At 43.2% G+C, this 24,808-nt stretch overlaps 1 protein-coding gene across 2 annotated transcripts in view; it reads left to right on the plus strand.

Moving 5' to 3' along the window:
* Nucleotides 1–24,808, plus strand: part of LOC126457810 (lysosomal acid glucosylceramidase-like) — a 394,424-nt gene that overhangs the window by 347,149 nt on the left and 22,467 nt on the right. For both annotated transcript variants that reach the window (XM_050094424.1, XM_050094423.1), the window contains exons 7-9: nucleotides 501–645; nucleotides 11,415–11,497; nucleotides 23,718–24,007. In XM_050094424.1, the coding sequence (XP_049950381.1) occupies nucleotides 501–645; nucleotides 11,415–11,497; nucleotides 23,718–24,007 (518 nt within the window). The remainder of the gene's footprint in view (nucleotides 1–500; nucleotides 646–11,414; nucleotides 11,498–23,717; nucleotides 24,008–24,808) is intronic.

Below are 24,808 nucleotides of genomic sequence, written 5' to 3' on the forward strand. Positions count from 1 at the left end.
GAATGACTTCCTTGGTACTAGAGGGAGCTGTAGAGGGCAAAAACTGTAGAGGAAGACAGAGATTGGAATACGTCAAGCAAATAATTGAGGACGTAGGTTGCAAGTGCTACTCTGAGATGAAGAGGTTAGCACAGGAAAGGAATTTGTGGCGGGCCGCATCAAACCAGTCAGTAGACTGATGAAAAAAAAAAAAAAACGGGATAAAGTCATCCATGAGTCACTTCAGCATCAAATGGCATATCAGGGTAATCTTGTGACTCTCTTTCTCATCTAACTGTAGCCATTACTAAGGGTAGACCGGGTGCTTCATGGTATTGGTGTGATGTCTCTGTGGAGTGCCTAATTTTTCATCTGGTGCGTTTATCTACAGTTGATTCCATTTTCATGGACTGATGTATATTTCGGAAACTAGTCATAAGGTATAATGAAATATTGAGCACACTGAAATCAGAGCAATTTCCTGTTAGTGGTAAGAAAAGTAGTAGTAACGTGGTCCACAGATCCTGAATGGCGCGGCAGCGCGGCGGCTGACTAGCGGCGTGGCGGTGCACTGGTACCAGGACTCCACCACCGGCCCCGCCGTGCTGGACGACCTGCACCGAAACCACAGAGACCTCTTCATCCTCTACACGGAGGCCTGCTACGGTAAGTGCCCCACTGGGGCCTATGTCTCTGACTACCCGTAGAGCAGCACAGTGCTGCCTAAATAAGCTGGGTAGCCAATACACACACCAAACGTCCTGAAGTACTTGTTTGGTGTATTCTGGTGTGTGTCCCCCTTCATTTTTTTTGCAATGTGTGCCTCCCTCTAGTACCATGGAAGTTGTAGTACCATGGAAGTCATTTCTCGTGTCTCGATGTATGTAGTAATATCCTGTCCTTCCATCCAGATTGTGTCAGCCCATCACAGCCAATGTTTCTGAACATCAGGAAATAACATCTATGGTACTACAGATAGCTGAATCACTGGCAGTGGGTTCGCTTCACAAACTATTGTAAGACTTAAGAGACGCCTGATGAGTGTCGTTGAAGGCTTTGGAGGTGGTAGGTACCAATGCACAGGCCCACGGATTAAGATTAATCAAGATTCTGCATCAGTCACGTTTAACGCCGATTTCTATTTATTTATTTTTGGTCATCTGTACTCAGACTAGTTTCATGGTGCCTACTACGACTTCTCTCTTGTGCCAACCTCTCAAAGTAGCATTTACCCCGAACCTTCTCAATTATTTGTTGTATATATTTCAACCACTGTCTCCTCTACAGTTTTGCCTTCAACAGCAGTACCACGGAAGTTACTCATTGAAGCCATAAAACTTCTGCTATCATATGTTACCACTAACAAGAAGCAATAGGACGATAGGACATTTGCTAAGACAGCAGGGAATATGTTCCATAGTGCTGCAGGAACGGGCTTGTATCACTTATTACAACCAAGAACAAAGGACAGAACGACAGGGCATTTGTGATCAGGAAATAACTTCCATGGTACCAGAGAAAACCAAACAGGGCAAAAAATGTAAGTGGAAGACATATTGTTATACAACCGACGAATAATTCAGGATCTTTGGCGCAGATCGTACAACGAAGTTGGCAAATGAGAGAAAATCGTTGAGATCCATACTGGACCAGTCAGAAAACTCGTGGCATTACGAATAAATCATGTACGGGCGTTGGAAGTGTTTCATCCCTATCGAGTATTATTGTAGGTGTGTGAAGTGCCAAGACAAGATCTTTCAGCCTCCTGTCGAGTTCTACAGTCAGCATTTCAGCTGGTTATGCTCGGGAATTTCGAGACCATACTGTGAACTCCTTCCCTTAGAAGTTAGGAATAAACTTAACAGAATATCCTACGGTATTAGCATGCTTAAACCCAACTAGGAATGTTTGGCATCATTTCAAATTTGCTCTGTCTTGTCGCAATGACGCTGCTCACAACATATATCTTCCGGAGGGCTGCAGCCAAGAGACCGGGCGAGGTGGCGCAGTGATTAGCAAACTGGGGTCGCATTCGGCAGGACGACGGTTCAGATTCCTTACGGTTATCCAGATACAAGTTTTCCGTGATTTCCCTAAATCACTCCAGGCAGCTGCCACGGCGCTTCCTTAGGAAGGACGCAGCCGCTTTCCATTCACGCCGTTGAAACAATTCTACCTTGTGCTCCGTCTGTAATGGCCTCGATATCGATGGGACTACAGATTATAATCTTCCTTCCTTTTCCAGCTGAGGAGTGGGACAGCCTAGAATAGCAATGTGTTACACACCTGCGGACATCATGTCGCTGACGATCTAAGCATGTTACAAATCACAGACTGAAGCAACACTTTTTTTGAATATTACTCAAAAGGAGATTTTGATTTCAAAGATGTGAACTTTCGAATAGGCGGCCTTCATTATGATTAATGATTGTTTTTATTCAACAGCAAAGTTTATTTGTTAGTTTCATAACGCTTATTCTTTCATTCGCCTCTTGAATCTGAGTCCACACACATGCTAAATACACAGATGATGCAAATCTTTTTTTTTCAGCAGTTTATTTAGTTAAAGGGTACCCCATAAAAAGATGGGAAAAAGATGTGACAAAATATATAAAACTTTGAAGATTGGAAAAGTTCAGCGTCAGAAACTACTTTCCCCAGGAAAGATGTACACTGCTTGACAAAAAGAATATTTCCTGGATATTGCCAATGGGATGGGTTTTGCGTCCGAACTGGCCCCACGCATCTGTCTGGGACAGATATAGGGATCTTACTGGCCATAGGATTGCCTCGAAATCACGCACGCAGTTCAGAGCGATACCTGCCATGTGCAGACGAACTTGAGCCTGTTGAAAAATGGCAACACTATACTGCTGCCTGGGAGGTAACGCAAGAAGGTGTAGGATGTCCGTGAGGTAGCAGTGTGCCGTCAGTGTTTCCTCAGTCACTCCCACCCATGACGTGAAGTCATAACCATGTCTGTCCACACCATGGTGCCAGGAGAAACACCACTGCATCTCTGCAAAACACTGGAAGAATGGGACCTCTTCCCAAGTCGCGGGCATACTCCCCAATTCTATTCAACACCTCCTCATTTGTTATGTGATCTACCCATCTAATCTTCAGCATTCTTCTGTAGCACCACATTTCGAAAGCTTCTATTCTCTTCTTGTCTAAACTATTTATCGTCCACCTTTCACTTCAATAGTTGGCTACACTCCACACAAATACTTTCAGAAACTACTTCCTGACAGTTAAATTTATATTCGATGTTAACAAATTTCTCTTCTTCAGAAACTCTTTCCTTGCCATTGCCAGCCTACATTTTGTATCCTCTCTACTTCGACCATCATCAGTTATTCTTCTTCCCAGATAGCAAAACTCATTTACTACTTTACGTTTCTCATTTCCTAACCTAATTCCCTCAACATCACCTGATTTAATTCTACTACATTCCACTATCCTCATTTTGTTTTTTAATGCTCATCTTAGATACTCCTTTCAAGACCCTCTCCATTCCGTTCAACTGCTATTCTAAGTCCTTTGCTGTGTCTGGCAGAATTACAATGTCGTCGGCAAACCTCAAAGTTTTTATTTCTTCTCCATGGATTTTAATACCTACTCCAAATTTGTCTTTTGTTTCTTTTACTGCTTGCTCAATATACAGATTTAATAACATCGGGGATAAGTTATAACCTTGACTAGCTCCCTTCCCAAACACTGCTTCCCTTTCATGCCCCTCGACTCTTATAACTGCCAACTGGTTTCTCTAAAAATTGTAAATAGCCTTTCGCTCCTTGTATTTGACCCTTGTCATCTTCAGAATTTGAAAGAGAGTATTCCAGTCAACATTGTCAAAAGCTTTCTCTAAGTCTACAAATGCTAGAAACGTAGGTTTGCCCTTAATGTATTTTCTAAGATAAGTCGTAGGGTCAGTATTGTCTCACGTGTTCCAACATGTCTACAGAAGCTAAACTGATCTTCCCCGAGGTCGGCTTCTACCACTTTTTCCAATAGTCTGTAAAGAATTCTTGTTAGTATTTTGCAACTGTGGCTTATTAAACTGATAATTCGGTAATTTTCACAACTCTCAACACTTGTTTTCTTTGGGATTGGAATTATTATATTCTTCTTGAAGTCTGAAGGTATTTCGCCTGTCTTATACATCTTGCTCACCAGATGGTAGAGTTTTGTCAGGGCTGGCTTTTCTAAGGCTATCAGTACTTCTAATGGAATGTTGTCTGGTCCTGGGGCCTTGTTTCGACTTAGGTCTTTCAGTGCTCTGTCAAACTCTTCACGCAGTATCATATCTCCCATTTCATCTTCATCTACCTCCTCTTTCATTTCCATAATATCGTCCTCAAGAACATTGCCCTTGTATAGACCCTGTATATACTTCTTCCACCTCTCTGCTTTCCCTTCTTTTCTTGGAACTGGGTTTCCATCTGAGCTCTTAATATTCATGCAAGTGGTTCTCTTTTCTCCAAAAGTCTCTTTAATTTTCCTGTGATCAGTATCTATCTTACCCCCAGTGATATACGCCTCTACATACTTACTTTTGTCCTCTAGCCATCCCTGCTTAGCCGTTTTGCACTTCCTGTCGACCTCATTTTGGAGACGTTTGTATTCCTTTTTGCCTGCTTCATTTACTGCATTTTTGTATTTTCTCTTTTCGTCAATTAACTTCGATATCGCTTCTGTTACCCAAGCATTTCCACTAGCCCTCGTCCTTTTACCTACTTGACCCTCTGCTGCCTTGACTATTTCATCTCTCAAAGCTAACCATTCTTCTTCTTCTGTATTTCTTTCCCCCATTCTTGTCAATCGTTCCCTAATGCTCTCCCTGAAACTCTGTACAACGTCTGGTTCTGTCAGTTTATCCAAGTCCCATCTCCTTAAATTACCATCTTTTTGCAGTTTCTTCAGTTTCAATCTACAGTTCATAACCAATAGAATGTGGTCAGAGTCCACATCTGCCCCTGGAAATGTGTTACAACTTAAAACCAGGTTCCTAAATCTCTGTCTTACCATTATATAATATATCTGACACCTTCCAATATCTCCATGCTTCTTCCATGTGTACAAAATTCTTTCATGATTTTTGAACCAAGTGTCAGCTATGATTAAGTTATGCTCTGTGCAAAAATCTACCAGGCGGCTTCCTCTTTCATTCCTTACCCCCGTTCCATATTCACCTACTACGTTTCCTTCTCTTCCTTTTCCTTCTATCGAATTCCAGTCACCCATGACTATTAAATTTCCCTCTCCCTTCACTATCTGAATAATTTCTTTTATCTCATCATACATTTCATCAATCTCTTCGTCATCTCTGGAGCTAGTTGGCATATAAACTTGTACTACTGTGTTAGGCGTGGGCTTCGTATCTATCTTGACCACAATAATGCCTTCATTATGTTTTTTGTAGTAGCTTAGCCACATTCCTATTTTTTTTATTCATTATTAAACCTACCCCTGCATTACCCCTATTTGATTTTGTATTTATAACCCTGTATTCACCTGACCAAAAGTCTTGTTCCTATGTCTCACTTTAACCTATCCATTTACCTTTTTTAATTTTCTAACCTACCTGCCCGATTAAGGGATCGGACATTCCACGCTCCGATCCGTAGTACGCCAGTTTTCTTATTCCTGATAACAACGTCCTCTTGAGTAGTCCCCGCCCGGAAATCCGAATGGGGGACTACTTTACCTCCAGAATATTGTACCCAGGAGGACGCCATCATCATTTAACCATACAGTAAAGCTGCATGCCCTCGGGAAAAATTACGGCCGTAGTTTCCCCTTGCTTTCAGCCGTTCGCAGTACCAGCGCAGCAAGGCCCTTTTGGTTAATGTTACAAGGCCAGATCAGTCAATCATCCAGACTGTTGCCCCTGCAACTACTGAAAAGGCTGCTGCCGCTCTCCAGATACCCCTCTCAACAGATACCCCTCCGTTGTGGTTGCATCTACGTTACGGCTATCTGTATCGCTGAGGCACGCAAGCCTCCCCACCAACGGCAAGGTCCATGGTTCATGGGGGGGGGGGGGGGGGTTCTAATTTCTTATCTAAAGTAATTTATTTTCAAGTTTTTAAATCCTTCAAAGTTTGTAAAGGCATTTGTTTTGCCCCATATAACACTACTGTAAATATTTTTTAATGTTTTACATGGATATCAAGTAATATAAATTTATAATTTCTTAGAGATAGTACTTGATTGCATATACCGAATTAAGTTTTTAGTGCAAAACATATGCCAACAACTTCATCTGCTTGAAAAGGACCACAACACTAAAGTCAGTTTCTTAACAACTATTTCTTTCTCGTTTCTGCATGTCATGACTCAGAGAAGTTATAGACTAGAAAATTTTCTCGATACAGACCACAGGGTTTTACATCCGATTTAAAAAACTATAACTTCCCTAAAACGAAGATAGTAACGTAGAGTTAGTTTTGACTTACGTATCGAAACTAATGGCTTTTCTGGACACAAGCTGTGTGCTTTGCATCTCATATAGTCATCGGTAGGGGAACTCACTAATGGAGATAGCGCGCTGGTTCACTGTTCTGTGTGTAGAAGCGAAATGGTGACAACAAAGCTTGAAAAGGCAATCTGCATTCATCATTTCAACAGGTACCATTCAGTCACAATGCAAGGCGTGATTTTTGTCGAGAGAATGGCACTGGAACTCCTGTAACTCGAAGCATTCGACAATAGCAACAACAGTTTCTAGATTCTGGTTTTTTACGTAAGCAGAAGTCCACAGGCCGCTTCCACGTGCTCGTATAGTTCATAGAGCACATTCAACAGAGTTGTGCACATAGTCCACAGAAGTTGACTTGTCACACCAACTGAGAGACAGCCATTCCTCTCTCGTGACCATGGAATATTTTAGCCATATATCGTATTATAACAAGAAAAGATTCAGCCAAAATATGTGTATAAGCAAGCCTGTCTGCACTACTAATCGCCAATGACGATATTTTGAGAAGATGATGTGTTTGGAAACAACTTCCCCACAAAGTAATCACTTGATTGTCGACCAAGGTGCACACAAGTGGTAATCGCTTGTCCGGAGGTCAAGAGGCGAAGGTTTGGGACCGCACACATCGTAGAGAAGATTTGACTAACCTATGCTTCAGAGCCGGCCTGAGTGGCCCAGCGGTTCTAGGCGCTATAGTCTGGAACTGAGCGACCGTAACGGTCGCAGGTTCGAAACCTGCCTCGGGCATGGATGTGTGTGGTGTCCTTAGGTTAGTTAGGTTTAAGTAGTTCTAAGTTCTAGGGGACTGATGACCTTAGAAGTTAAGTCCCATAGTGCTCAGAGCCATTTGAACCATTTTTTATGCTTTATATGGAAATAAATAAGGACACATGGCAACAGAATGTTCGAGAAGGCCAGAAAGACAATGAAGGAGTCAGGTTTGTATCCGAGTGGAAAAGACCCTTAAGAAGCGTATAAAAGTGAAGCCATAGTCAGTATCAAAACAGGATAAAAGAAGTGTCCAAGCAGTAGCTAGCCAGTGAAGCCGAGGCAGGAGCCAGCGACACTTGTTGACAGCATGAGCTACTGATGGAGCAGTAGGCAGTCATCCGCGAGATCCAGGCCGTTTGACTGCGTACATAAGTAGCAAGCTACAAAAGTTTGTAACACCTTCATGTTTCATTGAACAGTGATGAGCAGAGACAGTCTGTCTCGAACAGCAGTGTAGCGGATTTCATTTTTTAGTAGCACTTGTCTCGTGTAAATTAGGCCAAGTGGCCAGTGCTATAATATTTAGGGCAAGTGGCCATTGATTTAGTAGCTAGGAAAAGTGGCAATTAATTCAGTAGACAGCAGAACAGGTGGCAACGATAGCACTCGTTTCTGAGCTGGGCACCTCAGGTACTGCATCTAATAGGGATTACAACAAAAATGAAGGTGGCTCTTCTCCCTTCCTGGTGTGAAGCCCTTCTGCAGTAGGACAGAATAACAGTGAATTAATAGTGAATAGGCTTCCAGCTGGACTGAATGTATTAGAGAACTTTTTGCCTCGCATATAAATATGTGTAATGGTAAATAATCGTGTTTAAAGAATTCATATCATCTTGCTACTTTGAAAAATCACCATCGCTGTCAGTGGTCCTTCTCTGTTCCCTAGAACCAATCCTAAATAACCAAGGAGGCTATGCTCCCTCTCGACTTCTTTATGAAGGTTAGTTAGTGGAAACCCACTATCACAAAAGAACAATATTGTCGTTAATGTTCTCCCTGCGGCACGCAGGCCACACCAGTTCTACACTGGTAGCTTGGAACTGTGCTGGAACACAAAGGGGCCCCATGCCTTTCTGGCGTGTATTGTGGAGAAGTTCGAGTTTCAAAGCGTACAGAATTCTACGATCACAAGCCCGTAATGGAAGTGGCAAAACACAATGCGTAGAGTTTTATGAATTAGCTGTGGACGAGGAAGTGGAAGAAAATTTCGTTTCAGGGTTAATGTTTAGGGGCCTAGTGAGGAGGCTGCTTTCCATTTAAGTGGAAACGTGAACTGACACAGCATGCGAGTATAGAGAACAAAGCAGAGCATTAGAGAGTTTCCAGAGTTTCATGTGTTTTGATAAGACGGAAGAATTACGGCCAGTTCACTTTTATCGTGAAGATTGTTACAGGAATCACGTATGTTGGGGATGTGGCAGTTTCCACTATTACAAAAACATTCCGGAAGTTTCATTTTTCACACGACTGAGCACAAACTCCTTGGCAGGTACACGAAAGAGCATTTCTTAACAATGGCCGGTCTCAACCATCGAACGACCGAAAGGAGCGTAGGCATCTTTCGAATTCACCCACTGGTCTCCAATGTCGCATGATCTCATAGTAACGTTTTTTTTTTTTCCTAGGCAATTGTCAAAGGCAGTTTCTGTGTGGCTCCCCTTTCAACAGCTTTGGAGAAAATGTGACATCGCTTAACAACTGCAGCGATTGCAGTATCTCCAGACATTCCTTCCTGAAGTATGGGAGGAGTTTCACTATTTTCTGCGTTTTTCTCATGTGTCTGGTGGAGTACACGATAGAGATTAATGAAAGATCAATGAAAACATTGACTCTAAACGTACTTGTAGAAGGTACCCCAAGATTTTATGTGCAGGCATGTATGACATATACCCTCGTAAATTAGTTCTTTTTAAACTAACCCTAGAGCGGGTGCGCCTGTGTATAAAGTGCGCCAACTAAAAATAAAATGATTTTATGCGGTTCCATTTTTTTTCACAACTGATTTTATGCGGTTCCATATTTTTTTCACAACTGCAAACCTATACCTATTCCTTCAGTATTGCTTCAATTAACACAGCGATAAAGTCTGTCGTCGTACGTCCAAGTGAGCAGCAATAATATAAAATACAAAGCGAGCTAGACGACAAAAATTTACGATTAGTTCAAAAAAGTGACCTCCAGTTACGAACTAGCAACATAGTCCCACATTGAGACAGTTGTCTATGAGATACACTACTGGCCATTAAAATTGCTACACCAAGAAGAAATGCAGATGATAAACGGGTATTCATTGGACAAGTATATTATACTAGAACTGACATGTGATTACATTTCCACGCAATTTGGGTGCATAGATAGTGAGAAATCAGTACCCAGAACAACCACCTCTGGCTTTAATAACGGTCTTGATACGCCTGAGTCAAACAGAGCTTGGATGGCGTGTACAGGTACAGCTTCCCATGCAGCTTCAACACGATACCACAGTTCATCAAGAGTAGTGACTGGCGTATTGTGACGAGCCAGTTGCTCGGCCACCATTGACCAGGCGTTTTCAATTGGTAAGAGATCTGGAGAATGTGCTGGCCAGGGCAGCAGTCGAATATTTTCTGTATCCAGAAAGGCTCGTACTGGACCTGCAACATGCGGTCTTGCATTATCCTGCTGAAAAGTAGGGTTTCGCAGGGATCGAATGAAGGGTAGAGCCACAGGTCGTAACACATTTTAAATGAAATGTCCACTGTTCAAAGTGCCGTCAATACGAAGATGTGACCGAGACGTGTAACCAATGGCACCCATACCATCACGCCGGGTGATACGCCAGTATGGCGATGACGAATACACGCTTCCAATGTGCGTTCACCGCGATGTCATCAAACACGGATGCGACCATCATGATGCTCTAAACAGAACCTGGATTCATCCGAAGAAATGACGTTTTGCCACTCTTGCACCCGAAGAAATGACGTTTTGCCACTCTTGCACCCAGGTTCGTCTTTGAGTACACCATCGCAGGCGCTCCTGTCTGTGATGCAGCGTCAAGAGTAACCGCAGCCATGGTCTCCGAGCTGATGGTCCATGCTGCTGCGAACGTCGTCGAACTGTTCGTGCAGATGGTTGTTGTCTTGCAAACGTCCCCATCTGTTGATTCAGGGATCGGGACGTGGCTGCACGATCAGTTACAGCCATGCGGATAAGATGCCTGTCATCTAGACTGCTAGCGATACGAGGCCGTTGGGATCCAGTACGGCGTTCCGTATTATTACCATCCTGAACCCACCGATTCCGTATTCTGTTAACAGTCATTGGATCTCGACCTACGCGAGCAGCAATGTCGCGATACGATAAACCGCAATCGCGATAGGCTACAATCCGAACTTTATCAAAGTCGGAAACGTGATGGTACGCCTTTCTCGTCCTTACACGAGGCATCGCAACAACGTTTCAGCAGGCAACGCGTGGCAACTGCTGTTTGTGTATGAGAAATCGGTTTGAAACTTTCCTCGTGTCAGCATGCTGTAGGTGTCGCCACCGGCAACAAGCTTGTGTGAATGCTCTGAAAAGCTAATCATTTACATATCACAGCATCGTCTTCCTGTCGGTTAAATTTCGCGTCTGTAGCACGTCATCTTCGTGGTGTAGCAATTTTAATGGCCAGTAGTGTAATTAGTGATCGATTAAGCAGCTGACCGAGATCTGATGCAAGTGCATTGCTTAATGCTTCGAATGCGTCACTGCTGTCTCTTTAACACATGTCCTTGGCAACAGAGGGTTTATTTCATTACTGGTTAACAAAACAGTAGTTTCGCTCATATTATGTACGTTTATTTTCTCCTTGCTTAAATGAACTAAGATTAAACTGTGATTTTGATCATACATGCCTTAACTTGGTATAATAAGGAAACCTATTCTTTTCATGTGTACAAAGTGCGCCGCGCGCCCGCTCATGTTATAAGAAACGGTGCGACCGTTCGAGGGTTAAAGACTTTGTACACCAATGTGGAACTTAAAAATTTGCCCAAGGTTTCTATTTTCAATAGTGCACAAGATACGATCTTGCGATATCAGATGAACTCTTTTTGAAACAACCTGTACATAAGTAACACATTGATAGTTCTGACATACATAATAGATAATTTACATCATGCCTGACAGGCGTCGACCACGCGTATCCGTGTTGCAGGTCCGTTCTTCGGCAGCGGCTACCCGACGGTGAGGCTGGGATCGTGGGAACGGGCAGAGAACTACACCAGCGACATCATACAGGTAAAACACGCTGTCTGCGCGCGCTGTACTCCTACATATGCAGTGTATGGACGTACCACACACCTATCAAGCAAGATACTAGACATGTTTATAGTACTGGTAGGTATTTTGTGCACATCAGTGCCACCTTAAATAATAACCCTGGCGGTACGTTAAAGAATATAGTTAAGTGCATTTCGCTTCAACTGGGTAAATACGAAGAAATGTCCAGGATAGATATAGATGAACAGCAAAACTGTTTTGGTATTTTATTTAGGGGTTGCGAAGCAACTCAAATCGCTTCATACGGGCATGTCTTCAGGTCCAGATTGTATACCGATTAGGTTCCTTTCAGATTACGCTGATACAATAGCTCCCTACATAGCAATCATATACAACCGCTCGCTCACCGATAGATCTGTAACTACATATTGGAAAATTGCGCAGGTCGCACCAGTGTTTAAGAAGGATAGTAGGAGTAATCCATCGAACTACAGACCTATATCATTGACGTCGATTTGCAGTAGGGTTTTGGAGCATATACTGTATTCAAACATTATGAATCACCTCGAAGGGAACGATCTATTGATACGTAATCAGCATGGTTTCAGAAAACATCGTTCTTGTGCAAAGCAGCTAGCTCTTTATTCGCACGAAGTAATGGCCGCTATCGACAGGGAATCTGAAGTTGATTCCGTATTTCTAGATTTCCGGAAAGCTTTCGACACCGTTCCTCACAAGCGACTTCTAATCAAGCTTCGGGCCTATGGGGTATAGTCTCAGTTGTGCGACTGGATTCGTGATTTCCTGTCAGGAAGGTCGCAGTTCGTAGTAATAGACGGCAAATCATCGAGTAAAACAGGAGTGATATCATGTGTTCCCAGGGAAGCGTCCTGGGACCTCTGCTGTTCCTGATCTATACAAATGACCTGGGTGACAATCTGAGCAGTTCTTTTTGGTTGTTCGCAGATGATACTGTAATTTACCGTCTAGTAAGGTCATCCGAAGACCAGTATCAGTTGCAAAGCGATTTAGAAAAGATTGCTGTATGGTGTGGCAGGTGGCAGTTGACGCTAAATAACGAAAAGTGTGAGGTGATCCACATGAGTTCCTAAAGAAATTCGTTGGAATTCGATTACTCGATAAACAGTACAATTCTCAAGGCTGTCAATTCAACTAAGTACTTGGGAGTTAAAATTACGAACAACTTCAGTTGGATAGACCACATAGATAATATTGTGGGGAAGGCGAACCAAAGGTTGCGTTTCATTGGCAGGACTTAGAAGATGCAACAAGTCCACTAAAAAGACAGCTTACACTACACTTGTTCGTCCTCTGTTAGAATATTGCTGCGCGGTGTGGGATCCTTACCAGGTGGGATTGACGGAGGACATCGAAAGGGTGCAAAAAAGGGCAGCTCGTTTTGTATTATCACGTAATAGGGGAGAGAGTGTAGCAGATATGATACGCGAGTTGGGATGGAAGTCATTAGAGCAAAGACGTTTTTAGTCGCGGCGAGATCTATTTACGAAATTTCAGTCACCAACTTTCTCTTCCGAATGCGAAAATATTTTGTTGAGCCCAACCTACATAGGTAGGAATGATCATCAAAATAAAATAAGAGAAATCAGAGCTCGAACAGAAAGGTTTAGGTGTTCGATTTTCCTGCGTGCTGTTCGGGAGTGGAATGGTAGGGAGATAGTATGATTGTGGTTCGATGAACCATCTGCCAAGCACTTAAATGTGAATTGCAGAGTAATCATGTAGATGTAAATGTAGATGAGCCGCAGAGAAATACTGATTAGGTGAACATTGCAAAACATTCCCCTGTGGCTCACTCATAAAGCAAGCATCATGGATCTCATGTGAAATGATTTTGGATAAAACAATGGTAATTTATTGTGGTTTAGTTGTGAGGAACTATGGGACTTAACATCTGAGGTCATCAGTTCCCTAGAACTTAGAACTAATTAAACCAAACTAACCTAAGGACATCACACACATCCATGCCCGAGGCAGGATTCGAACCTGCGACCGTATCAGTGCGCGGTTCCGGACTGAAGAGCCTAGAACCGCTTGACCACAACGGCCGGCACTACACATAATTGCCCTCATAGGTATGAGAAGTAGTCACTAGGCTGTGATGGAATTCCTGTACTTTGACGGTAAAGCCAAGATTAGTATTAGTGAAACGGCGAACAACGGATTCCTGGAGATGCTACAGTGGATAACATTGTAGTTATCCTCTAACATCGTTTTACGGATGCTGCCGGAGGAAAGGCGCTGGCTGATCGAAAACGGAGCGGCGCAACAAAGAGCAATGTCATCCGTGTCTACCACTGAGTATTAGCGGATCAGGACTGTCGTATGCGTTCCACCTCTCAAACAGTTGCCGTTAGTGAGGAAATGGATTAACTATATGTTAGTCCACTCTGGGTAACGTGAATGTTGACCAACAAGAATAAACAGGCAAGGGAAACAAAAATCATCATCTTGTTACACCACTTCATACTAGAAGCAGAGCAGCAGTTAAGTGGCATCGTGACAGAAGATAGCACGTGAGTTCATTTATTTGAACCTGAATCAAAAATCAACGTGAAAAAGGCTTCACAGAATCTCAACAAAAAAAAAGAAAAAAAAATTATGCCATCTGCAGCGATAGTAAAGAAGAAGAGTTATTCTTGGGTCAGCACGAGAATCTTTTCGAAAATGGACAAAAGATCATTATCACCCTACACGAAAACATGTTCTACATCTATCTATATCTACAAGTACGTACTCTGCAAACGACTGTGAAGTGTATGGTAGAAGGTACGTCCCATTATACCAGTTAGTAGCGTTTCTTCCTGTTCATTCACTTGTGGAGCGCGGGAAGAAAGATCATTTATATGCCTCCATCCGTGCTGTAATTAATAAAAACTTGTCCTCACAATCGCTATGCGAGCGATACGTAGGTGGTTTTAGTTTATTACTAGAGTCATAATTTACAGCCGGTTCTTGAAACTTTATAAGCAGGCTTCCTTGGGAGAGTTTATGTCTATCTTCAAGAGTCTGCCAGCGCTTCTGTATCTCTGTGACACTCTCCCACGTATCAAAACAAACATGTGGCCATTCATGCTGCCCTTCTCCGTAGAAGGCAACGGCCTTGCCGCAGTGGATACACTGATTCCCGCCAGATCATCGAAGTTAAGTGCTGTCGGGCGTGCCCGGCACTTGGATGGGTGAACGTCCGGTCCGCCATGCGCTGATGCCTTTTTTCGGGGTTCACTCAGCCTCATGATGCCAATTGAGGAGCTACTCGACCGAATAGTAGCGGCTCCAATCAAAGAAAACCATCATAATGACCGGGAGAGTGGTGTGCTGACCACACACCCCTCCTATCTGCATCCCCTACTGAGGATGACACGGCGGTCGGTTGGTCCCGATGGGTCACTTGTGGCCTGAAGACGGAGAGCTTCTACGTATACGTTCAGTATCCCCTGTTAGTCCTCTCTGGTACGTTTACCACATGATTGAGCAATATTCTAGAATGGGTCATGTGAGTGATTTGTAAGTAATCTCCTTTGTGGGTGATTGCATTTCCCCAATATTCTACCAATAAACTAAGCTACCGCCTGCTTTTCCCATGATTAAAACTAAGTGATCATGCCATTTCAAATCGTTACAAAGTGCTACACCCAGGTATCTTTATGGGTTAACCGACCCCAAAAATGGTTCAAATGGTTCTAAGCACTATGGGACTTAACATCTGAAGTCGTGAATCCACTAGTCTTAGAACTACTTAAACCTAACTAACCTCAGGACATCACACACATCCATGCCTGAGGCAGGATTCGAACCTGCGACTGTAGCAGCAGCGCAGTTCCGGACTGAAGTGCCTAGAACCGTTCGGCCACAGCGGCCGGCGACCGATTCCAATAGTGACTCATTGATATTACTGTCAGTGAAAACTACGTCTTTTTCGTTTTGTGAAGCACACAATTTTACATTTCTGAACATTTAAGGCAAGTTGCCAATCTTTGCATCACTTTGAAATCTTATCAATATCAGACTGAATATTTATGGGGCTTCTTTCTGGCAGTGCTTCATTGCAGATGACTGCATTCTATGCTTACTATTAATATTGTTCACAAGCTCTTTAATATGCAACATGAATAGCAAAAGGACCAACACACTACCCTGGTGCACATCTGAAGTTACTTGTACATCTATCGATGGCTCTCCAACCAAGATAACTTGCTATGTTGTCCTACCAAAAAATACTCAATCTACTCACAAATTTCGCCTGATACTTTATACAATCGTACTTTTGATAATAAGCGTAGATGTGGTACTGAGTCAACGGCTTTTCGGAAATCAGAAAGTATTGCATCTACCTGACGACCTTAATCCAAAGCTTCCAGTATGTCATGCGAAAAAAGTGCGAGTTGGGTTTCATGTGATCGTTGTTTACGGAACCCATGCTGACTGACATGGAGGAGGTCGTTCTGTTTGAAATGTCTAGTTAAGTTTGCTCTCAGAATGTGTTATACAACAATTATATCTCAAAGGTAATCGACGGTAGCAGTATGGATCACTTCCACTACCCTTCTTGTAAAGAGTTGTGAGCTGTGCTTTCTTTTAAATACTGGACATTGTTTTCAGGGGATAAGAGAGAGTAACTCAGCCGTAAATTCAATATAGAACCACAGGGATTCATGAGGCCCTGGAGCTTTGTTCAATTTTAACCATTTCAGATGTTTCTCAACACCACTGACACTAATACTTATGTCATTAATCCTTCCAATGTTACAAGGATTAAATTTGGGCAATTCTCTTGAGTTTTCCCTTCTAAAGGAACACTTGAAAACGGAGTTAAGCATTTCAGCATTTGCTTTGATACTCTCAATTTGGGGTCTCATCCGCAAGGAATGGAGCACTATCTTTGGTGCCACTAACAGCCTTTACACGCGATCAGAATTTCCTTGGGTTTTCTGAAAGATCACCTGACAATATCCTCCAACGTTAGTCACTGAAGGCTGCCCGCATTGCTCTCTTGGTAGCCAAAAGGGTTTCATTTAGCATCTCTCTGTCTACAGCCCTATGCTTTGTTTTACACCTATGATGCAGGTCTCTCTTTCTTTAGAAGTTTATTTACAATGACTGTAACCATAGAGGGTCCCTCCAATTATGAGCAGTTCAACTATGTACATAACTACCAAGTGCAGTGTCAACTTGAACAATTGTTCATCTGCATGGTCTTGTCCTGTGCTAGAAGCTTCAGGTTCCTCATTGAGATACAACACTGCTGCTTTTTATCTACTTTACTGTACATAGACAGGGTGATTTAGCTGCCCCTGGTGATGTTTTATGCAATCCAAACTACGCTTTTATCAGGTAGATTATCCAGAAGGGCAACAGCAACGTAACCGAAATAACTTGCCTCTCATGGCTTTGGACAACTTTTAACAAACGGAATCATATTGTAAAAAATACAACTGAAGATTGACCATGAGCTACAGGGTATTTTGGGTCGAAGATATACCTTATTTCTACCATACTTATCAAAGTGTGTAATTATGTGCTCATACAGATTTTGGCTGTCTCTTAGTTTATTCCTTTTACAGCACCTAATCTTTCGCAAACCGTTCAGAAATTTTGCCTTATAGAAGGGGTTTTACAACAGAATTGACAGGAGTTATATAAATGAAAAGTGTTGAATTAACAAAATTCGAGTATATAGTGAAATGAAAAAAATTAATGTATTTCTCACCACGTTAATATGCTAAAGCAGTCTCATAAACAAAATTTGCACAATAGGTCTAAGATGTCTTGGTATACTTTATGAATTATTCTGCGATATTTTGACAATTTGCAGAGCGAACTAACCAACACCAATGTTCTGTCACGTAGGGATACATAAAACGACATCGGTAAGGCAGCCGAATCACCCTATGTACCTTTATGCTTGGTTGAGTTGCTGTTTGTTGTTCTGTAACTAACATTGTTACCTCCGCATCATTTTGTGTCTTACTATGGACAAACAATTTCCCGTTTTGCATAACACTGCAATACATCCAATTGTGGCCAACCTGCAAATCTGGACATCACGTTTTGCTTCATTCACTGCTACAGAGCTCCAATCTAGCACAATCGAATAGCTAAAGAAAAGACATTGACGTCGTCGCTACACGCCAATTATAGGAACAGTGGTTATGTAAGCGAGAAGTACATTAGAAGCCATTATTTTCTGACCGATCCTTCTATGTGCAGAATGATTTGTGTCTCACAAATGCGCTATGAGGTTCACGTCATGTGGATACTCAGGATCGCAACATATGAATACTCCACCTTATCAGCGACTGACGTTTTCTGCTATCACCATTAAGTAAATTTCCGTCGTTTCTTGCTCTATGAGCTAGCGAAATATCTTTTTGCAATGTCCCACCATTTCATATCAAGACTAAGTGCACATATACGTGAGAATTGAGTTAAAACAGTGTTTTCGTAGAGGCCATCATCTAAAATACTTCACAAACATATCTACAGACATAAAGACGATCATACGACGAAAAAAGAAAAAGAACTAGTTGATACACAGTCGCGTGTTGTTTCTACCACAATGGTTCTTATAATACGTGATATATAAAGTTGCTTAGTGAGACCTGGATTTAAATGATATGTTGTGGCCAAAGTGAAGAAACATTGAAAGAATCTCTTTAACTATCTGTCCTCAAAGTCCTGCCTCATACCAGTTTATAATTAGAAGGGCATGTCTTACAAGTTTATACGTCCACATGTGTTGCTATCCAGTGTTGATATTATTCTTCGAGCGCTTGTTAGCGGTCCACACTGTGAACCGAGCAAGCTGCAGACGAGGGTAAGGCACAGAGTTCACATCCAAGTCGAGCGTGGTTCGAATCCAAATCCACCCGTACAGATTTAGAGGGAAGGAGGGAAGAAATATTAATGTATTACAGGTGGTTCTGGTGCGCCATATTAGGCGATTACGGAGATGATTTCCCTGAGGGCTGCTGCCTTGTGTATCTATACTACTGGATGTGGGGATTTCAACGTTCCTGGTGAGCTTGCTGTCCAAGTGATCCTAAACTATATTCATCACAGTTGCAAGGAAAATCATTGCCGTCGTAAATATCTCTTCTTCATCCATGAACACATCTGTCTTTTTTGTTAATTACGTTGACATATCAGGTGTGGGAGCCAGCACTACCTCTCAGCGATGATGTTTTTAATTTCTGTCCCTTTTCGAACTGGTGCCTGCATGTCCTACTTTGGAAAATGGTTTGTGCAGGAGATTCTGAATGTCTACCCTAAGGCTCCAAGAGTAGCCCTACTTTTTTCCTTATGATTGTGGTCTCGTTTAGTATCCATTTACTACTGTGAATAGAATAACTGCAATGAGCAATACTTGAGCACTGCCTGGCTCTCCAAAATAATGATAAAGAAATTCTTTATTTGTAAAATTAAGCAAGAATCACGATTAACAACTGATTACATCAAAATACTTGATAAATGGTTCGACAAACGTTGACAATATACGCAAATACCTTGGCAAGTCTGGAGAAGGGATCAGGAAGTTGATTCAATTGAACTTATATAGGGCTAAAGCAGCTATACTCGTGGAAGTTGTACCGTGATTGCTGAAGAGCAGATGGACAAAGCACAACAGGAGGATCTGCGTTTGTATCTATGGGCTAAGTCTCAAGCATATTGAACGGAGAGCAACAGGCAATTCTTCAGAATGAAGCTTGGAATTACAGAACACCAATAAAAAAAATGACCTGATTTTACCTACAGTTCGTCTCGCAGTTGCTGTTGGATCTCTACAATAAAACCTGAAGGTGGAGGCAGAAGTGGCTGCAAAATCAGTCATTGGTTCCGTACAAACAGCTTGCACCTGCGGCTAAGATCAGCTCAGCTGTAAAAATGCCTGAGTCGCCTACTCAGCGACTCTGCTGAAAGAGGCGGCTGCTCGGGAGACGCTCGTCCCGCGACGGCTCCTGGCTGCGGAGACACTCGGCTGTAGAGTAATTTTTGCTTCCTACCATGAAGACTCGAGTCTCCGGATTTTCCTTTCGCCAGTATGTAGCTGTGATTGGCTGAATGATGAATATTCTGAGAGTCGACGTGTGAAAAGCTGTCTTAAAAGATGCAGTTTGCAAACATATTTCATAAACTGAATTTTGGTGACACTGTGCTTGTCAGCTTAATATGACGTTTAGTTACAATTCAGCACTGTCATGGAGACTCTCAGGTATGTTCTTTTGTGAATTATCTGGGTTCTAGCACTGTAAAATGCAGAATGAACTATGAGCAAGAATAAACTCAACTACACCTAAATAGCTAAAGCTGAACTGTTGTAAATACTACACAAATTGAAGGCAATGTAATACAAACTGCAACTATGTATCAAGAACTACACTCGTTTCTAGTGAAGCAGGGGCGAAGTATGTATAAACAACACAATATGGAGCAATCTGAAGTAAACTGAACTCAACAACATACATCCCTCTCCCCTCCCTCCACTATCGCCGCATACACATAATTTTTCCAGTATTTAAAGTTTTCAGGTTATGTCACCTTCTTTACTTCATTTTCTATTTACTTATATATTTTCAACTCTGTCACAATTGCACTGCCACAAATGACATTTACTCCAGCATCATACACTTCACGTATGGCATTTTTTTCAAGGTTGTGCATCACTACTTATCCTTCTTAAGGACGATAGTTATTGTCTGACTACCTCCGAACCGTGGTGGTAAATGCTGCTAAGCAGTTATTTATAAAAGGAAATGCTCAGATACGTATTTATTCCAATGATCTATTACGCCATTTCCTCCTCCCCCTCTCTAACCACCTGCTCAAGCTCCCCTCGCGTTGATCTCCTTCTCCCCCCTTTCTTGCTCATCTCCTCCTACCATCTCTATGCCCAACCGAGCGAGGTGGCGCAGTGGTTAGACACTGGACTCGCATTCGGGAGGACGACGGTTCAATCCCGCGTCTGGCCATCCTGATTTAGGTTTTCCGTGATTTTTCTAAATCGCTCCCGGCAAATGCTGGGATGGTTCCTTTGAAAGGGCACGGCCGACTTCCTTCCCCGTCCTTCCCTAATCCGATGAGACCGATGACCTCGCTGTTTGGTATCTTCCCCCAGACAACCCAACCCAACCTCTCTATGCCCAGCTCCTCTACCTCCTCTCGCGTTGATCCCCCCTCCTCCCTGTCCGTCTCCTCCTTCCCCACTCTCCGTGCATCTCCTCCTCCCTCCCCTCTCTCTTTCTCTCTCTCTCTCCATCTCCTCCTCTTTCCTTTCACTGTACACTTCCTCCTCTTATCTTCTCTCTCCTTGTTATCACGCCAAACCCAATAGGAGGTTGGTGTTCTTACCATCAAAGTCTTCCCCTCCAGAGCATAACAAATATGTGTATCAAATTAGGTAGAAATCGATCCAAGATTACTTTTTTAACAGCGGATTAGCCCACATGCTCAATTGTCAAATATATTACGCATTTATTTAAAAGATTTCACACGTATTTGTACAGATATCTGCATCTTTAGTCCACTTCACAGGGTAGGTACGTTTTCACTCAGCTGAATGTTTATGACTTCGTACGTATTGAACTCTGTATCGTACAATGATTAATATTGCTGCTACATTCAGTGGTATACGATAAAACTGACTGTAAAATGTCTCACGAATACTGTTAGTAGTGAAGAAGAAATAAACTATAACGTCATGATTCATGCAGCAGTTTTACTGCATGAGCAGCTAAAATCTACTATGCTATAGAATTTTTTCGTTTCATCATTTTGTGGGGGTTGTCAGTTCGAAAAAGTTCCATGAAGGTTTAATATTAGGTGTAAAGATTGTTGCAATACACTAAATGCTCTCATTCTCAAATACTATACGAATAATGTATGGGTACTAGCGCGTCGTGAACTACACTTCTTTTCCACCACTTCCTCTCACTCCCCAAAATCTCTTTGATAAGTAGGTAGATGCAGGCTAGCCTGCATTTTAATTCAGCGTTCCATATTTCATCCAAAAAAGTCCAATAGTTTCAGCATGAAGGAGTAAAAAACATACTAGCTCATATACATACACACACACACATACACACACACACACACACACACACACACACACACACACACACATACGTACACTCACTCACTCACCCATTCACCCACTCTCTCTCTCTCTCTTTTCTTCCATGTATAATACATTGCTCAACAGAATTAATGGATCACTTTTTCAAAACCAGGTAATTCCGAACCGTTGCGACGCATAAGTTTGAAATTCGGATCAAAATTGCGTACAATCTTTCTGCGTAACGGTGCAAAAGCGCTGCATCCTATGATGCTTCAAACGTCAAGTTTGTTTTGACACATGCGAAAAAAAGGCCACAGCTCAGTAGTTTACTTAACTTGTGAAGTGGGTTAATGACGTGATAGTGGCACCGAATTTCACAAAAATTCTTCCCAGTGCCACCGTGGACGCGTCAGATGATCGAAAGGTCATTTCACCACCTCTTGCCCACATTTAGCCCTCCTCTTAACGCCTCTGTGATTCAGCCAGCGTTGAAATCACGAGGTTTTTTTATGAGTGGCCGAGGAAAACATTCCAGACACACCGCCGCTCAGCGTCTAAGCGAAAAGGTTCAAATGGCTCTGAGCACTATGGGACTTATCATCTGAGGTCATCAGTCCCCTAGAACTTAGAACTACTTAAACGTGACTAACCTAAGGACATCACACACATCCATGCCCGAGGCAGGATTCGAACCTGCGGCCGTAGTGGTCGCGCGGTTCCAGACCGAAGCGCCTAGAACCGCCCGGCTACACAGGCCGGCCTAAGCGAAAAGGTCTCGAGGGGTGGCATAAAGGACCTCAACGAAACAACTCCTTTCGCTGGGGTGTAGATTCCCTCACATTTCGCCGTCGAAAACGGTGGTTGGGAGTGCGATCAGCAACAAGAAGACATTCCTGACTACCTTTGACTCTGCTGACGGCCGGCCTGAGTGGCCGTGCGGTTCTAGGCGCTACGGTCGCAGGTTCGAATCCTGCCTCGGGCATGGATGTGTGTCATGTCCTTAGGTTAGTTAGGTTTAATTAGTTCTAAGTTCGAGGCTACTGATGACCTCAGAAGTTGAGTCGCATAGTGCTCAGAGCCATTTTCTGCTGAGGCCCTCGGGCATTTCAACCCTTCTGTAAGGGTTTAGATTCTGAGCGGCGGTGTTTCTAAAATATTTTCCTCGGCCTCTCGTAAGAAAACTGCGTGATTTCAACGCTGGACTTTGTAGTTCTCACCTCCATCACAGAGCCCTCAAAACAAAGGGTGAAATGTGGATAAATGGGGTGTGAAAACCTTCTCATCCTGTGATCCGTCCACCGTGGCGTTGGGCAGACTTTGGTAAAGTTTGGTGCCAATGTGGCGTAATTAAACCACCTTACACGTCATCTGAACTTGTGTCATAATTTCACGTGTTGCGATATCTTGCTGTTTCCGGCGTTGTCGAGGCAGGGGGTGACGTCGCGGGGCGCCACGCTTTTGCACCATTACGCACGAAGATTGTACTCACTTGTGAGATAAATTTCAAACTTAAGCGTCGCAATGGGTGTGAATTAGGGGGTTTCCATCACGTGATCCTTTAATTCTGTTGTGCATTTACATACAAGGTGATGGCCGTGTAAGCCTAAAACCGACTCACGAAATGAACTGAAACTGTAAAACATCGAAAATTTCTGTTTTTTGTCCACACATTATTTTATGTAAGAGACAATATTCCTTTTAACATTTGTTATTACGGTTTTATGAACTGTACGTTTACTGAACTGTCTGTCTCTCTCATTAAACGAAACACTTAAGGTTCTCTTTGTTTATAAATATTTTTTGTGAACTGAATGTATCAAAGTTAGGTTGGAGCCCTCTGAAAACCGACGGCAGCTGTAGTTTTACCTGCACCGGCGTCTCTTCGCCTAGGACTAACTATTTTAGTTCTGTTCGATGTGTTACGATGGGCGCTGCTCAGGTTGATTTTCAAGACGAATCCAACCAATTCCGATAAAACTGCCGGCATGATACAAATACAAGTGTTGTTGCTAGACAATGATCAGCAGGACACCTCTTCACCCAGTTGTGCCCTCATCCGGCTGGGAGCCCCTATTGCCGTAATGCGGGTACGGGTTGCAGCCAGTCACGGTCTCCGTTGTGAGGTGCGTTCTGTGTGTTGCGCAGGTGACAAACCACTGGACGTCAGGCTGGGAGGACTGGAACATGGTGGTGAATACTGAGGGCGGCCCCAACTGGAGCAGCAACCCCGCGGACGCGTCCATCGTGGCTAACGCGACGGCGGACGAGTTCTACAAGCAGCCCATGTACTACGCCATCGCGCACTTCTCGCGCTTCGTGCCGCGCGGATCCCGGCGCGTCAGCCTCCAGATGGACTCCGACGCCAACTCCACCGACGTCGAGGGCGTCGCCTTCCTCACGCCTCAGGATGACGTCGTCGTAGTCCTGCAAAACAAGTACGTTGCAACTCTCTCTCTGTAGCCTGGGGCCCAGTCCACAAATCCGTATGGTTTCACAATGTGCTGGCTGTGCTCCTTTACTTTCCCACACTTACTGACGCCGAACAGATGGAAGGAACTGGACTGTCATTCTAACTATTTCGAAACTTTCTGAAATAATTCAACAGTCTAGATCACTTACACTGATGAGCCAAAACGTTATGACCACATGCTTAATAGCTTGTTTGCCCGTCTTTGGAACGAAATCCTTCACTGACTGTGTGCATCAGGGATCCGACAGTTTGTTGGTAGGTTTGTGAACGTAGGCCTATATAGCATTAGATGTCTACGCACAGGTCATGTAATTTGCGTAAATAAAGACTAGCTGATTTGCATACACTATGATCGCCTCCGATCTCGATACAGCTGGGTTCCACACGATATACATCTGGAGAATTTGGTCACCGAAACATCAGTGTCATTTCGCTATAATGAGGCTCAAACCACTGTTGTACTGTTCTGGCTCCGAGACACGGAAAATTATACAGCTGAAAGATGACATCGCCTTTAGCGAAGACATCAAGCATGGGATGCAGGTGGTTCGCAGCTGTCAGCGTTTCTTCGATTACCACCACACGTCCCATGCAAGCTCAGGAAAAAGTCTCCTATAGCACAATACCGATACCACCAGCCTGCTTCCGTGGCTCGCTGCACGTTTCGAGCCGCCTCTCACCTCGATCACGGCGTTTGGGGATCGAGGGGATTGTAGCATAAATGTGATTTAACTAACGATCCGATACGTTTCCATTAATCAACGAC

Source organism: Schistocerca serialis, chromosome 2 (genome assembly GCF_023864345.2).
Source record: "Schistocerca serialis cubense isolate TAMUIC-IGC-003099 chromosome 2, iqSchSeri2.2, whole genome shotgun sequence".
NCBI classification, from domain to species: Eukaryota; Metazoa; Arthropoda; class Insecta; order Orthoptera; family Acrididae; genus Schistocerca; species Schistocerca serialis.